Source organism: Macrobrachium rosenbergii, chromosome 42, assembly GCF_040412425.1.
Source record: "Macrobrachium rosenbergii isolate ZJJX-2024 chromosome 42, ASM4041242v1, whole genome shotgun sequence".
NCBI lineage: Eukaryota > Metazoa > Arthropoda > Malacostraca > Decapoda > Palaemonidae > Macrobrachium > Macrobrachium rosenbergii.
Window position 1 is genome coordinate 51619264 of NC_089782.1, and position 15000 is coordinate 51634263.

The window sequence follows — 15000 nt, forward strand, 5'->3', positions numbered from 1 at the left end:
TTTTGCCATTCACCAAAGACTTTGACATTGCAGATGGACGGAAACTGGTACCAGCATTCTCGCACCCCCAACCCCTTTGACCCGTTCGCGAAATGTATGCTGTGGAGACTCGAATACCGTAAGTCGAAGTTTTCGCAAATCTCGTATGTGTAGAATGTAGAATGGCAACTGCTCTCGTAACTTTGTGTATAAGGTAATGGTAGTGAATGTCTTCATGGCCTTAGTCTTCTCGAAGAGAGAAACAATACGGCTTTTGACTTTTATCTGTATTTTCTAAATTCACTTTTGAATTGTTTCTAGTCTTAGTCTTGGCGATACAAGAGTTCGGTTGGTTTAAGTATACTGCACACACACACACATTCACACAAAGAGTCAGTATTTTCTGATGTAGCAGTATCACGGTCAATAATAATATCCTAGATTAGTTTCACCAAGAACAAGCAGTATGAATCTGTAATGGAATTCTCAGATTTAAATACGGTGAAATAAAAATGTAACTAATTTTCATCTTTTCTCGGTTCGAGGGTTCTATGGAACTGACAATTCTCAAATCATATATGTAGAAACTTCTCTTTGAGTCTCATTCCTTAAGAGAAGGAACTTAAAACGTTGTCTCTTTCCCTAGTCGGAGGAGCTTTCCGAACTGAGTCGACAGGCCTCGATGCAAATGGGGCCGCAAAGAAGACGCTGGGGTCACTTTTCTACGATCTACCCGGAAAGCAACTGACAGTCACTCATGAGGGAGGTAATGCATTACTGTTCCTGTCTTCTTTTCTTCATTATTGTTATTCAGACTTCATTTTTCTAGAAGCGTACTTTATGCCCATGTGTGCGTCCTAGCAAAAGGTTACTTCGCATAAAATTTAGATTCACTTCAATATTTCATTTCCTTACAGCTCCGCCAGGGTCCCTGGTTGTACTCGACACCGACTACAAAAACTACGCTTGCTTCTACTCCTGCAAGGATACACAGGGGAAGTATTATGCGGACTTTGGCTTCATCTTCTCTCGAACTCCCAATATGGATCCTGATCACGTCAGAATTTGCCATAAAGCCTTCAAGAAAATTGGCGTCGATACCACGACATTCGTCGAGACTCCCCAGGGGCCTGGGTGCTCCTACGAAAACAAGCAAGACGAGGTCGCCTGAACAGGCCTTTTTTTTTTCTCTCTCTCTATCTTTTGAACCTTTTTGGGGTGTTAATGATCAGTGGCCATTTTCTTTTATTTTTGATGTTGTGTAGTGCAACCAGCTCACAAATTCTGACACTTCGATGATGAATAAAGAGTCTTCTTTATTTGACGTTTAATTCCAAGATCATTCCTCTTTGCTGGTTGACTCTTCGAATGAAAGCTGTACTGGAATTAGAATTTGTTAACAGGTGTAAAAAATGGATACAAATGAAAAACTAATGTTGTTCGTATTGAGAAGGAAACAAAAGAAATAGAATATCACTTACACGTACCGATTGTACATAAGTAAGGAAAGTTATGGGTGATGGTAATGTAAAGTATAGCACCCCGAGTACTTGCTTCCTTCACTTACTCATCTCTATGTTAATCTTAGTCCATACACACACACACACACATATATATACTGTACATATATATGTATATGTAATATGTGTGTGTGAGCAGCACGTGTGTGTGTGTGTGTGTATATATATATATGTGTGTATGTGTATATATATATATATATATATATATATATATATATATATATATATATATATATATATATATATATATATACATACACATATATATTCACCTGTGCAGACATACACATATATAAACGGCGAACTTATTATCAATACATATGAAAATATATTACACACACTTACTGATTGTATATGAATCATATATATATATATATATATATATATATATATATATATATATATATATATATATATATATATATATATATATATAATTATTGCCAGCCCATATAAATACATACCATAGTACAAGTGGGACTGTATATATAAATTATTCAGCCCACTTCAAAACCATAAAACCATAAAACGATAAGTAAATTACTGTCAGAAACATTTAAGCAGGAAATGGAAAAAAGATTAAATGATCTTTAGTAATGTCAGAAGATCACGATATTTTTTGTTAACCTCCTTTCAATGGAAAGGAAAATTCCTTAAACCAACACAGTAAAGAAATGATATAGCTACTTGTATGGCTCATAAGTGGCTTAGTTAAAAGAAGAAACATTTGAAAAGGTTTCTTTGGATAAAGAATGTGAAGAGCTATAACTTGCAGTCAGGCAGATGGGTTTGGTGCAAATAACAGTGGGACATACATTGCAGCAAATAATTTCAAAAATTCATGATTCGCTGTTCGCTTACAAGACAAAATCAGTGAAGAAGGATTGTTACAGAAGTAGATATGTGAATATTTATTCATATATGAGCAATTATTTTCTTATTTTCCTTTGAATTATGAACTATCAGCAATGAATTGTATTCATAGTTCTATACCCAGCTTCTTTAAGCAATAAGTCCACGAACTTTTGCCATTTCTTTATATTTTCCAGTGTTGAATTAGATGACATATGGGGTTCTGATACATTCACCGCTGATAAGAATTGCTGAAGAGAGATTTCCTTTACAAAATCTAATCTTGATAAAGAATATCCTCGTTCTTAAACACAGTGTTTTTAATCAATAAACCACATAAATTATTCAGTGATACTAATACATAAAAAAATAGCAGAAAAATACACTCAATAAATGCTACAAAATGGCTCGGGTGACATGAAACATACTGAAGATATCTGGACAAAATTCAACAAGGAGAATAATGCCATTAACGATGTAAAATAATCAGATAGCTTCGTTATTTACCAAGGTGCCAATAAAAAACGAAATAGCATTTTAGCCCAACATACTGACGCTAGATACCGAAACATAATAGTATTTTAGCCCAACATACTGATGCTACATACTATTTCAAGCTTATTCTAGATAAAAAAAAAAACTATTAACTGGTGGAAGTATGCGTTTTCTATAATGCCTTTTCGTTAGATGGCGGTTTTATATACAAAAATTCGAGTGCAGCATGGGCAGACCACTCAGCCTCATTCTAATAAACCTATAATTAGTTTTTATTTCTGAACATTAATAATATACCCCTTTAATCCAGAGACATGGTTTCGGTTATGTATGTGGATGGCAACTTAACGCTTTCGTTATTTTTATTCAGATGATTCTTATTTAATTTTCATTACAATATGCGAAAGCAAAATAGAAAGAGGATAAAGGAAAATTCCTTTCGTAGATGTACCAGTAATTGGATTTCTCAAATTACAAGCCAATATCCTCCATCTAGGTCCTTAGCTTACATGTCATATCAGCAAGGGTTGGACTGGTACGGGTTTGTTCCTGAGTATAAGGATCACTTTAAATAATTCATGAGCAAGGGTTCAGACTATTTCAAAAAGATGTTTATGAAGCCAATCATATCTTCATTTGTACCCTAAATGGGACACCAAAAGAAACATACAAGAATAAGATAAATATTCCATACCTGGATATCATCTAGATTAGTGAAGCAATAACAGAGACGATCAATTTGCTCTTAGCTGCCATAAAACAATCGAGACGGAACCGCCATTGATGTTGGCGTGTACTCGATACCTCCAAAAAGGTGCGATAAATCCTGAGTGGGTTCTTCGGAATACATGGCCTCTGCGCGAAGAAAAATCAGATACCAACGGCCGGTGAGATAGCACTGTTGAAATTCTGCCGTTTTTAAACATATAGGTGACACTAACCACAATTAAACTAGGATGCATCAGGGAGTGTTTTACTTCTGGAAGCCTGTGTTACTCCGAAGGCCAGAATCTGCACGCTGCTTTGGTAAAGAAGGCTAACAATATGAATCAGTCACAACAGTCATTGAAACCAGATAAGACTGAATATATTTCGGGCAAGAGGATGCCCATCCATTTGCTCCTCTTTCGGTAAAAAGTTTCAATCAATCTACTCGCATCTCCTTTCATAAGGTGTTGTTCCAAAAAGTTCTACCCTTCCGGGCTTTGGAAAGCATTGCTGGGAAGAAGGTGATCTCCCACGACCTGGTCCACGAATGATCAAGGCACTTGCAAAGAGAATCATTGCTAAAATGTGTGGGCCTTTTCAAACAAACACAACAAAATGGAGGAATATGACTCCTGCTTTTTTTTTTTTTAACCTTTCAGTAGCGCTATCAAGCACTGTCTGGGGCACACGTTAGTTAATTCTTGGTAACAACCTTTTAGGATGCCCAGTCGATGAGTGTATGAAAATAGAAACGATACAAAGAGAAACCAACGACTATCTTCTTTTCTCCTCTCCTCCCTATTACCTGCTTCCTTCTCAATCTTAGCGTTTGTTCCAGTGTACTTCTGAGGCTGAATATTTATAAGGAAAAGGTAAAGAAGACTAACGTCGAAAGCTTAATATACCAATCTCATTCTCCAAAGCCTTTCCACCAAGCATCACCAATTTTGCTAAGTCTTCCTGTAAGTTAATGATGGCGGAATTATGTTATTCCCTCCATCCATCATGTCTTTTACTTTCCTTTATCATATGACGGTACTGGGTCTCGCGTAACCCTAGTTCTTACATCTCAAGGATGGGGAATTAAGATGGCATGGACGAAGCGTCCCGAGTCCACTTCCGACCATCATAAAGAAAAGATAAGAGAAAAAAAAGATACTCATTCCCATGATAATTTATGAGAATAAGGGCTGTCAGGAAATTAGGGCACGTTTGTATTGGAGGGAGAAAGGATTGTGTGTGTGTGTGTTTGTTTGTCCTTGCCCCTCCCTGCTGCGGGAGAAGAGATGTATATAAGACGTACTTCGCAAGACCTCCCCAGTTCTGCATCGAACCAAGGAAAATGAACGCCTTCTGCCCTCTCCTCTTCGCCGTCCTAGTGATGGGTGGGAACGCCTACCGGAAGCTCAATATTCCGGATTATGTGGTCCCTGGAACATGTCCTGCAATCAACGAGAAACAGCTCTGGGAAATCCAAAAGCCCAGACTTTTCCAGGTACTGACGAGTCGTCCCCATATTTTGAAATGAAGCCAATCATTGTCAAAATGTGTGGTGGGCCTTTCTAATGAAGACAGAAAAACGAGGATAATGCCACTGATATTTATTTTTCTCTTCTTCTTTCAGATGGGAGGAATATGGTACCAGATTTCTAATACTCCTATGGAATTTCAGCCCATCGATAAATGTTTGCAGGTCAAATACAAATGGGGTGAGTTTCTGTTATCAGAAAATTACACTTTATTTTGCTACATTTAAAAAAAATTGTTTAATCTGTCATTAAATCTCTTAATATTAATCACAAGTAATGGTTACTTTTTTTTTAGTTTTCCAAAGAAAATCATGAAGGTTCAAAGTAGTATGATGAAGATTTTCATATCAATAATCCAGCTCCATACATTATGGAAAAAAATTTGTCTGTGTATACAATATGACGTAAACATGAATAATTTGTTGTAACAATCGTATCTATTTCAAATGTGGAGATTTGATAGCTGCAACGAATATTAATGTACGCAAAGTACTGATGGGTACACATCCGCTATGCATATATGCACTAAACCTTCTAAGAGGATCTCGCTCACAAATCCATCCCGTTTCCAGACGGAGAGGGCTTTACCACGGCTGCCATGGGTCTCTCTGGAGAGATGGAGTCACAATGAAGAACGAGGGAAGGCTGTATCCTATGGCCCACGACGAGCCACGATTAGAGATCACTGCACAGCATTGTAAGATGTGTTCAGAATTATGTTGTTCTCTTTCCCCAAACCAGTTACTCTTCTGTATACTTATTTCTGATGCCAGTTACTCCTGCACATGCAAAGTATACAACTGCATACATACAGTAAATACATAGATAGTTAGTTATACTGCATCATCACATATTTTCTTCAGCTCTCACTGTAAACTCTGAACAGATTCGTCAACAACAGCGATAACATTCTGTCGTTCATTTTCACAGCCATTCCATCGCCGTTGGTCATCCTCGACACCGACTTCTACAATTACGCCTGCCTCTACTCCTGCATGGAATTGGGTGGCAGCTACATGACCGACATGGGGTTCGTCTACTCTCGCAAGCCGCAACTGCACCAGGCCTACCAGGGGATTTGCGACGAGGCCTTTAGGAAGGCTGGTGTGGACCTCAAGCGGTTCGTCAAGACCTACCAGGGAGACACCTGCACATATCCAGAAGGAAGAGTTGATGGACAGATGTCGTGGATGATTTAAAATGAAAGCTAACACGGCACTCTCTGATTTTAATGGGTTTTCATGAGTTAATCTGTCCAACTGTCAGCAAGATTGTGTGAAAATTAACAAACGAATTTTTCAGGAGATTAAACTGGGTATGGATTCGAGTCTGAATCTAGATCCAGTAAGTCTTTTTGATTACTTCGTTCATTGTTATTGTCACAGATGTGCATTCTAAAGAAAACAGCAGTTTCCCGCCGTTGGTAAAAGAAGGCAACTGATGCAGAATAATGTCGAAGGATTGCCGTCTCCTTGTAATGCTCATTTTTTATTGCAATATTCAGCTTCTTCTTATGATGAAATAAACTTCTGTGTGAATTATTCCATCTTTAATTAACTTTTTATAGATTTTATGACTACTATACTGGCTCAAGACTAAACTGAAAACGTAGTATAAATTAAGTATGACTATGGCGCTGGTAAAGTCTAAATAAAATAGTTCAAAATCACTACTCTGTGGTACACGGAGCATGACAGTCTAAACAGACAAGCAATGGGAGTTTCCAGCCACCAATGCTTAAGATAGTGAAAAGAGAAAGTTGGAATGGATGGATAGCAAGATGGAAGAAAGGAAGTGAGAATGGAGGTAATGTAAAGTTCTAAAAAAGCAAAAGCAGAATGCTGCAAACATTTAGTGGAGCCTACAGTGCACCACATTTGCCAGACAGTTAAGGCGATCAAGAAACAGACTCCGACACCTAAGTTACTAACAGGGGCGAAGACACATGATTTCTATTTGCATATGTATTACGTATGGGAATCTAACCCTACACACAGTACAACTTAACAGCCATGCCTTTAAATCAGAAATCGACAAACCAAAGAAAAAAAAATGGTGTGTATAAAGGAAAAACGTTAAATACAATAATTTTTTATTAATATGCCTGAAGCTTTGAGAGCGAAGCTTGGTGATTTTCACAGAATACTTATATTCAATGTAATGTCCGGAATGTGCTTTCATGATGGGCTGATGAGGCCGGCAGCGTTAGAAATATCCTTGGCTGGTTTGCTGGTATCGTGGTTAGTGTCGTGACATCCCACTCAGATGTCGCCGGTCCGCGTCTTTCACAGGGCGATGAAAAATCACTGGCTCTCTATCATGATCAGTTACTGCTGCAGTGTGGGGTTTGCGGTGGGAGGTTGAAACCTACATTCTTTGGAAGCTTGAATTTCAAGTCAATGGACCCTGTGTGCTTGTTCCATGCGAATAGGTTTCATCTACTGAAATAATAATGATAATAGTAATAATTAACGAGTTCCTTGAGTTGGGATAACTACTCAGCTTTTTCTGGATATGTCTATTGTCTCGTCTTGGAACACTTTTGATCCCATGAAGTAGGTTCATCAAATATTTGCACTCTTCAGTTAATGAAGACTTTTCCATTTATTAATTGATAAAATTCAACTAAAGTCGTCATATTAGTCGTCTGAATGTCAGTGTATGGGACGGAAACAAGCATTCCAAAAAATAAATAATTGAATAAAAAATTACTCGTAAGGTTTCTTTTCGATTTCTGCAGGAATACCTGTCATCAGATTTTGCCTTGCCTGATACTATTACAGATTCGAAGTAATTATGCCTCGAACGCGTAATGTTCCGCTGACTGAAGCAACTGCAGATAATCCGGGAACCAATGAAATGATTTTGTTTTGAGGAGTGTACTAAAGCTTTCGTCGCAATCAAGATGCATACCAAAGTTTAAGAAAACGGTTAAACCACAACATAGATTTCGTGACTGATTTTTTGTCTTGATCAAACTAATATAGTGCGACACATCTATAGTCATGGGATAAATAGACAGTTTTTAGAAAAGGTAAATAACTTCTCTGGTTTTCATGGAAAATGATATCCATCGTTTTCTTTTAATTACGCAGATATGCATGGCTATGTATCATCTTATTTTGAAGTTCCCGGACTTATGACTGGATGGCTCTGTATATGCTGATGGGAAGGCGGGTCTTCCCCCTAACCCCCTTATACGCCTCTGATTGGAAAAATAAAGAGGCGTTATGGTGAAGAAAGTCGGGGCATATCACAGATTTATTTGGACGCGTATCTGGTACTATCCACTACCAAGTCTGGGATGCAATGAAATCTATAGGAACCTTACAATCGTCTAATACTCTAATGGTATCCAGTATGTGCACTGAATATCAAAAGCTGAGTGCTCTGAATCATTCGGGCTACTAGCATAGAACCTCAAACATCAGCTTTTCCGCTCCTTCAGGAAGCATCGAGGTCTATTATTTGTTATCGTCATTATTAATCCATGTGCTACGCGCCGTAACTGGAGGCTCCATTTTCGAACCTGAGTGACGAAGCTGGGGGTCACGTGTAAGGGAGTGTGAAGAGTAGCGTTACATAAGGTTCGAGCTTATCCTCTCCACTCATCACCGGTATTTTATGGAGCTATCTTCTCCTCGCAGCTGACGGTTTGAGGCCCTAGATTACATGTACTCATATTTTTCTCTAATTGGCGGGTTAGAAGAGTGGGTTTTGGCCGCGATCATGGGGGAATGCTGCTGTTATAGGAGCTCCTTCTTTCATTTTGCTTTGCCTTGTATATTGATGATGAAGATCTGAAAATTACCTTCTATAAATCTCGATGAGATTCTATTCGGGTATGTTGCTAAGATCCACTTCTGCTACCTTTTTTTGCATACTCCTCTAATCATTTCTAGGAAGGCACAAGCATACATTATGTGATGGATGATAGTAAATACCGCACCTGTGCCAGGTAGTCCTTAAGTGAGCCAATGTAAAAGGGTAGTTTCTTTCCACTTTAAAATAAGCGAACAGCATTTTTTTCAGTCTGGCACCGAGTAATAAATATAAGAAACGGTAAATACTAAATACATTTCCTAATGTCGAGTTTTCTTTATTTCGGTCTTTGATAAAGCATGAATAACTACTCACTTTTTTGACATAATACAACATTCAGGGAGTGGATTGAGAAGTAAAATTCTTTTACCATCAGAGCCAAACTTTCGGCTTCGTTGACTCAGCTTTTTTCAATAATATCATCATCACCTTCGATATCACTGACATCTTCCTGGCAGACGCCCTCGGCATGGTTCACCAGGTTCTCCCGCCGGAGTGGTCCCTTCGCTGCTTTCAGAAGTTGGCAATTATTAGACGCCATATCCAGTTCTCCTATAGTTTATTTATTATGTCTAATAACTTGGGTAGCTCCACTGACACCATTCTCCCTTCTGACAAATGACCCGGCTCTTACACAGTTCCTGGAATCACATGATCTCGAAAGCATTTCCACCTGCTCCATGCTGATTTACTCTTTCATTGTCAACAGCCCCTAAAATTATATCTGTGGCCTCAACAAGTGGCACAATCGTAAACAATGATTTCACAATAAACCTTGCCAAACTGTACTTGCTATTTTGTTTATAACTTCTGTGGTGTTTCTAGTGAGTATTCATAGACTTTCACTAGTAAGATAGCCTATGGGAGAAATTTTGCTAGCTTGTAATCAAATGTGCCTATAGGGGAAGTAACTTCAAAAGGGTGTTGATGAGCTTGTGAATTTTTGGGTAAACCATATGGGTATCTAGCTCTAGATTTAGATGAATGAAGTTGATAAACCATATTAGTGAAACCTTAATGAACTGGAAAATACTTATCCTGAATTATCTGAAGGCCTGAGCGTTCCAGACGATAATTAGAAAATGGAACAAGTGTTTGATTCATTTGCTTGTCCAACTGGCGTCACGACATCACAGGTTAGAAACGTGAATATTAAAAAGTCTTAGCCACAAAATATAATATGATATGTTGGTCTCCGAATTTCTCAGTATTTTCATGACATCAACACTTGGCGTCGCTTCATGTAGCAGACTTACAGTGTTTACATGTACAGACACAAATTGAACCTTTTTATATCTCCCTTATTCTGCATCAGTTTTCTACAGTGCATAGAGACAACCCGTCCCAGATTCAGCTCTTCTACAGGTAAGCAAGGTAAACCAATGTCAACCAACTATCCGACAATATGAAATAGAAAAACAAAGTGAATTTGCTGACCACCATCCTTCTTTTGCCACAAAGACTCGTTTCTTTGCCGCTGATGAATATCCTTAATGGTGGAGGATACAAACTGTGAACCGAATGATTGAATGATCAGGAATGAAACTGCGACCGAAAAGAGATAGACAAGCATCAGTTGCCAACTTGGTCAACTTGACAATTTTCGTTAACCAGGCATCTGTTTCTGTAGCTTGTCACAATGCATAACATTCTATCATTCATCCATCATTCAGATTTAACCAAAAATTGCTGGTCGTACGTAATATGTTGGTTTGCAGTAACCTCCATGAAAGATCCCCCCAAAATGCGCATTTACATTTTGAACTTTAACTTGAATAAAAAAATTCTGACAATGAAAGCGTTATTCAGAACCGGTGTCACCTTATTTCTTTCTTTTCTAATACAATCTTCATTTTATGTCTACTTTTCACAAAAACGAACCTATACTTCTTTTAAGTGCAAATTTCATTGGGCTCAAGAACATAAGGCAGTGATTTTTCAACATTTTGTTGGTAAATACTCTAATAGTATTTGCGGAAATTTCATTCTAGTTCTAAATCGCTGTCATAATATTCTAAAAGGCCAACTAAAGCTGGAATAATTCACAGGAACTTTTATTTCCCAAGAAATAAGTATGAAAACTAGAATAAAAATAGGATTCAAGAATCTAAAATGAAACAACTGTTCAAGACCTAACTTCGCTTAATGCATAAGTTAACATATCAACTAGCTTCCAGTGTAGCCTTTACAAAAAATGGTTTCTTCTGTCATTGTGGGTTTTCGAGATATGAGCAGGTGTCTCCTTGGTGGGTCCTAACGAACCGCTTCATGTCGACGCCAATCTTCCTGAAGGCCTCGTCGCAAATCCCCTGGTAGGCCTGGTGCAGCTGCGGCTTGCGAGAGTAGACGAACCCCATGTCGGTCATGTAGCTGCCACCCAATTCCATGCAGGAGTAGAGGCAGGCGTAGTTGAAGAAGTCGGTGTCGAGGATGACCAACGGCGATGGAATGGCTGTGAAATCAACGACAGAGAAATATCGCTGTCATTAACAAGTCTGGCCATAGTTCACAGCGTTACATGCCCATGTGTTGATGTGTGCAATATATAATTCGAATGTACACGAGTAACATAGGCATTCACGATTAAGTAATTAAAAGGAGTGATAGATTCGCGAAAAAGAACAGCAATACTATTCACAATAGATCGCCAAGCATCTGTATTTCATTTCACTTTTCCATTTCAATTGTTATTATAGTTCTTCAAAGCAAGAAATTTACTGTCAGCTATGTCATTGAACTTAGTGCAACTATGCATGGCAGTATTTATTCCGTATCATACTTCATGGCAAAATATTCACGCATGCATAAGCGGAGACGGGAAATGAGGAACAAAACAATCGTGCAAAAGGTCTCACAATGCTGTGCACTGATCTCCAGGCGTGGCTCCTCATGAGCCATGGGGTACAGTCGTCCCTCGGTCTTCATCTCGACTCCACCCGACTCAGACCATTGGCAGCTGTAGTAAAGCCCTCTCCGTCTGCAAACAGAATCAGTTTGATGAACGCTTTTTACTTTTCTGGAAGAGAAAATTATTGGGATGGCTACGTGTCTGTCCGTCCATACTTTTTCTGTGCGCTTTCAGATCTTAAAAACTACTGAGGCTAGAGGGCTGCAAATTGGTATGTTCATCATCCACCCTCCAATCATCAAAAATACCAAATTGCAGACCTCTAGCCTCAGTAGTTTTTATTTTACTTCTGGTTAAAGTTAGCTATGGTCGTGCGTCTGGCACCGCTATAGGTGCCAACAACACAGGCCACCATCGGGCCATGGCTAAAGGTTTCATGGACAGCAGCTGAGAGTTTCTTGGGCCGTGGCTGAAAGTTTCACACATCATTATACGCTGTACAGAAAACTCAAGCTGTATAGAAAACTCAACTGAGCTGAAGAAACTTCGGCGCATTTTACTAGTTGTCTACTGTCAAGGAACGCTCTTAAAAGGAAGAGACTGCCAAAATATTTTTATCTCATTTTGTCAACTTTGGCAAATGAATATCATTATATATATATATAATGATATATATATATATATATTATATATATATATATATATATATATATATATATATATATATATATATATATATATATACATAATAAGCTAGCCTAATGACAAATTATTATAGAGAATTACCTTGTGTAAAACTGCACTGATTATATTTCTAAATTTCAAGTGATATTTTACATTAGAGTAAAATAACAGAAACAGAAAGCTCCTGCAAAACGGCGGTAATTCTAGTAGTGCAGTTCTCACGTATTTACTATAAACTCACCCCAGTCGTATTTGATCTGGACACATTTGTCAATGGGCTGAACTCCATAGAGTGTTTGAATGTTGATACCAAACTCCTTCCATCTGAAAGAAAGAAAAGGGTAGGATAATAATTATATCCTAAAAGGGATCCATCATCCATACCTGAAAGGATTCGTCATCCATTCCTGGATGGATCAGTCATCCACACCTGAAAGATGCCTAAAAGGATCGGTCGTCCATACCTGAAAGGATCCGCATCCGTTCACCCATATCTGAAAGGATACGTCATCCCTACCTGGATCCGTCACCAATACCTAAATACACCTGTCATCCATACCTAGAAGGATCCGTCATCCACATCTATGAGGATCCGTCATCCAGTGCTGGAAAGATCCGTCATCCATACCTGGAAAAGTCGTGGCTTTTGCAGGGCCCACAGCTGTTTCTCGTCGATCACAGGACAAGTTCCAGAAACCACATATTCCGGAATGTTCGGTTTTCGGAATGCGTTCCCTCCAGCCACAAGAAGGCAGGAGAGGAGCAGATTGAGGAGGGCGTTCATCTTCCGAAGCTTACTTGCAGACTGAGGGCGACCTTCGGAGTTTGTCTTATATATACAGTCTTCTTCATAGTAAGGAGGGGCGAGAATGCACAGGCCCCCCTCCAAAAAAAAAAAAAAAAAAATTCTTATTACTAATAGTCCTTATGCTATATATCTTATCACTGAATGTGTTGTGCTTCTTTTTTATGATCAAAAGCGAATCCATGAGGTGGTACCCTCTTCCCATCAGTATTCCATATTATCCTGACGTAACAACTAGAGTTACGTAAGGCGACGTTTCCTCATCTTCTGAGGGAAACAACTCGTAGCCTGCAAGAAAATACCTATATAGGTAATATGATAGTGTCTCAGGATGTCTAGGTAAAAAGGCTGAGCTTTGTTTAAAATGGAAATCCTTTTCGTTTGAGATTTTGACTTAGAGTTTAGAAAAGGACAGAGATCGTCCTGGTGCTTCTAAGTTTATCATTGCATTTTATCTGCATAAAAGTAAAACCTCAATCAAAGAAAATGGTTCCGAAACAGAAAAAAACATAGGGTGAGAAGACTATCATGATATCAAGTCACTCTTGTCCATTGCTTGGTCTATCTTTGTGATTGCGTCCTTGGTAGTATTTGCTGCATTTAAAAAATATATACTGAGAGTGATACTAGATTACGGTTTATCTGCAAATAATATATTTAAAAGGATATTACTTATTATCTTTAAGTAATAATATCTATCTCACATCGGGAGCGAACCTCAGTACTTACAAAGTAACTGAGGCTGCACACCCACCGTGCCAGCGATTTAAAAGATAAATATATGTCTCGGATGATGGGTAGAGTCATATGCAGTTAAATTTACGAAATAATAATAATAATAATAATAATAATAATAATAATAATAATAATAATAATAATAATAATAATAATAGCTGGGATATTAAAAAACCTAATATACCAGCTACACTGAAGAAAAGGTTGTAAAGCGCACAGTGGACTTCAAATAAAATGCCGTAGAAACAGCTATTATATTCAACGCTACTGCCCTCAGAGAAGGGTTCCTTCCTAATAATAATAATAATAATAATAATAATAATAATAATAATAATAATAATAATAATAATAATAGTTGTAAAATTAGCAATGACATCGATAATGTTAAGATGTTAAATGAACTTGTGATGTAAACGATCCCGATATACCAAGAGCTATGGCGCCCATCATTAGGCGTCCAGGAATATCTGAATGGATTTTTTTCTGCATTCTCTTGATATCGTGCCTCTGAAATGAAGCCACCAGTCAGCCTTGAAACTGTCGAGATATTAATATAAAGTCGTCTTGCCCGATTAATACTATCTGAAGTCCGCTTAGTTCACCGCGGGTTTCGTGCTTGATCTGGCAGGATATATGAAGATGCTAGATCCAACCCAAAAGTGATGTATAAATCACGAAAATTGTCCAAGCCTTAAATGTATCCAGTACTACCGGGTCTTGCTATAGAGCACCAATCTTTCTACACAGTGTTAATAAGCACCGCTTCGACAATGTATATACGCAGACACTGTTAATCACCTTATTTACCGAGGTCCAGTCGAGCAATTGTCTATTATGGCCTTCATAAAGTATAATTTTCATTACGTTCAACGAAATACAGTCCAGTAATCTCAAAGAAATACACACTAACGGACTTGAAAAAGTAGAATTCGTTGATTTCATGGAGGTGCAAATGAATGATATGAAATTCCAGTGACTTCAATGAAGTTCGGTTGAAGGGCTTCATTGAAGAACATTCCTGAG

General features: G+C 38.1%; 3 protein-coding genes across 3 annotated transcripts in view; 2 read left to right on the plus strand and 1 right to left on the minus strand.

The window, feature by feature from the left end:
- The window catches only part of LOC136827697 (crustacyanin-C1 subunit-like), a 1663-nt gene extending 401 nt beyond the window's left edge, over nucleotides 1-1262 (plus strand). Inside the window, exons 2-4 of the mRNA XM_067085162.1 lie at nucleotides 34-118; nucleotides 626-745; nucleotides 897-1262. Of these exons, the coding sequence (XP_066941263.1) occupies nucleotides 34-118; nucleotides 626-745; nucleotides 897-1150 (459 nt within the window). The 3' untranslated portion in view covers nucleotides 1151-1262. The remainder of the gene's footprint in view (nucleotides 1-33; nucleotides 119-625; nucleotides 746-896) is intronic.
- Nucleotides 1263-4866: 3604 nt separating this feature from the next.
- LOC136827698 (crustacyanin-A1 subunit-like) lies at nucleotides 4867-6624 on the plus strand. Its single transcript, XM_067085163.1, has 4 exons — nucleotides 4867-5049; nucleotides 5179-5263; nucleotides 5656-5780; nucleotides 6014-6624. The coding sequence occupies exons 2-4, from the start codon at nucleotides 5238-5240 to the stop codon at nucleotides 6280-6282; spliced, it is 420 nt and encodes a 139-aa protein (XP_066941264.1). The 5' UTR covers nucleotides 4867-5049; nucleotides 5179-5237; the 3' UTR covers nucleotides 6283-6624.
- A 4352-nt stretch (nucleotides 6625-10976) lies between these two features.
- LOC136827700 (crustacyanin-A1 subunit-like) lies at nucleotides 10977-12718 on the minus strand. Its single transcript, XM_067085164.1, has 3 exons — nucleotides 12679-12718; nucleotides 11761-11882; nucleotides 10977-11357 (listed from the first exon to the last, which is right to left on the minus strand). Exons 1-3 carry the CDS (start codon nucleotides 12702-12704, stop codon nucleotides 11113-11115), a joined length of 393 nt encoding a protein of 130 aa, XP_066941265.1. The 5' UTR covers nucleotides 12705-12718; the 3' UTR covers nucleotides 10977-11112.
- Between the last annotated feature and the right edge of the window lie 2282 nt (nucleotides 12719-15000).

What these genes read in the sequence shown, in the direction of transcription:
- LOC136827698 (XM_067085163.1), top strand. Translation starts at nt 5,238, where the DNA reads ATGTTTGCAGGTCAAATACAAATGGG. An exon ending in GCAGGTCAAATACAAATGGG is followed by an intron (nt 5,264 to 5,655) that starts GTGAGTTTCTGT and finishes TCCCGTTTCCAG; the next exon opens with ACGGAGAGGGCTTTACCACG. An exon ending in AGAGATCACTGCACAGCATT is followed by an intron (nt 5,781 to 6,013) that starts GTAAGATGTGTT and finishes TCATTTTCACAG; the next exon opens with CCATTCCATCGCCGTTGGTC.
- LOC136827700 (XM_067085164.1), bottom strand. Translation starts at nt 12,704, where the DNA reads ATGTGTCCAGATCAAATACGACTGGG. An exon ending in CCAGATCAAATACGACTGGG is followed by an intron (nt 11,883 to 12,678) that starts GTGAGTTTATAG and finishes TTCTGTTTGCAG; the next exon opens with ACGGAGAGGGCTTTACTACA. An exon ending in GGAGATCAGTGCACAGCATT is followed by an intron (nt 11,358 to 11,760) that starts GTGAGACCTTTT and finishes TTGATTTCACAG; the next exon opens with CCATTCCATCGCCGTTGGTC.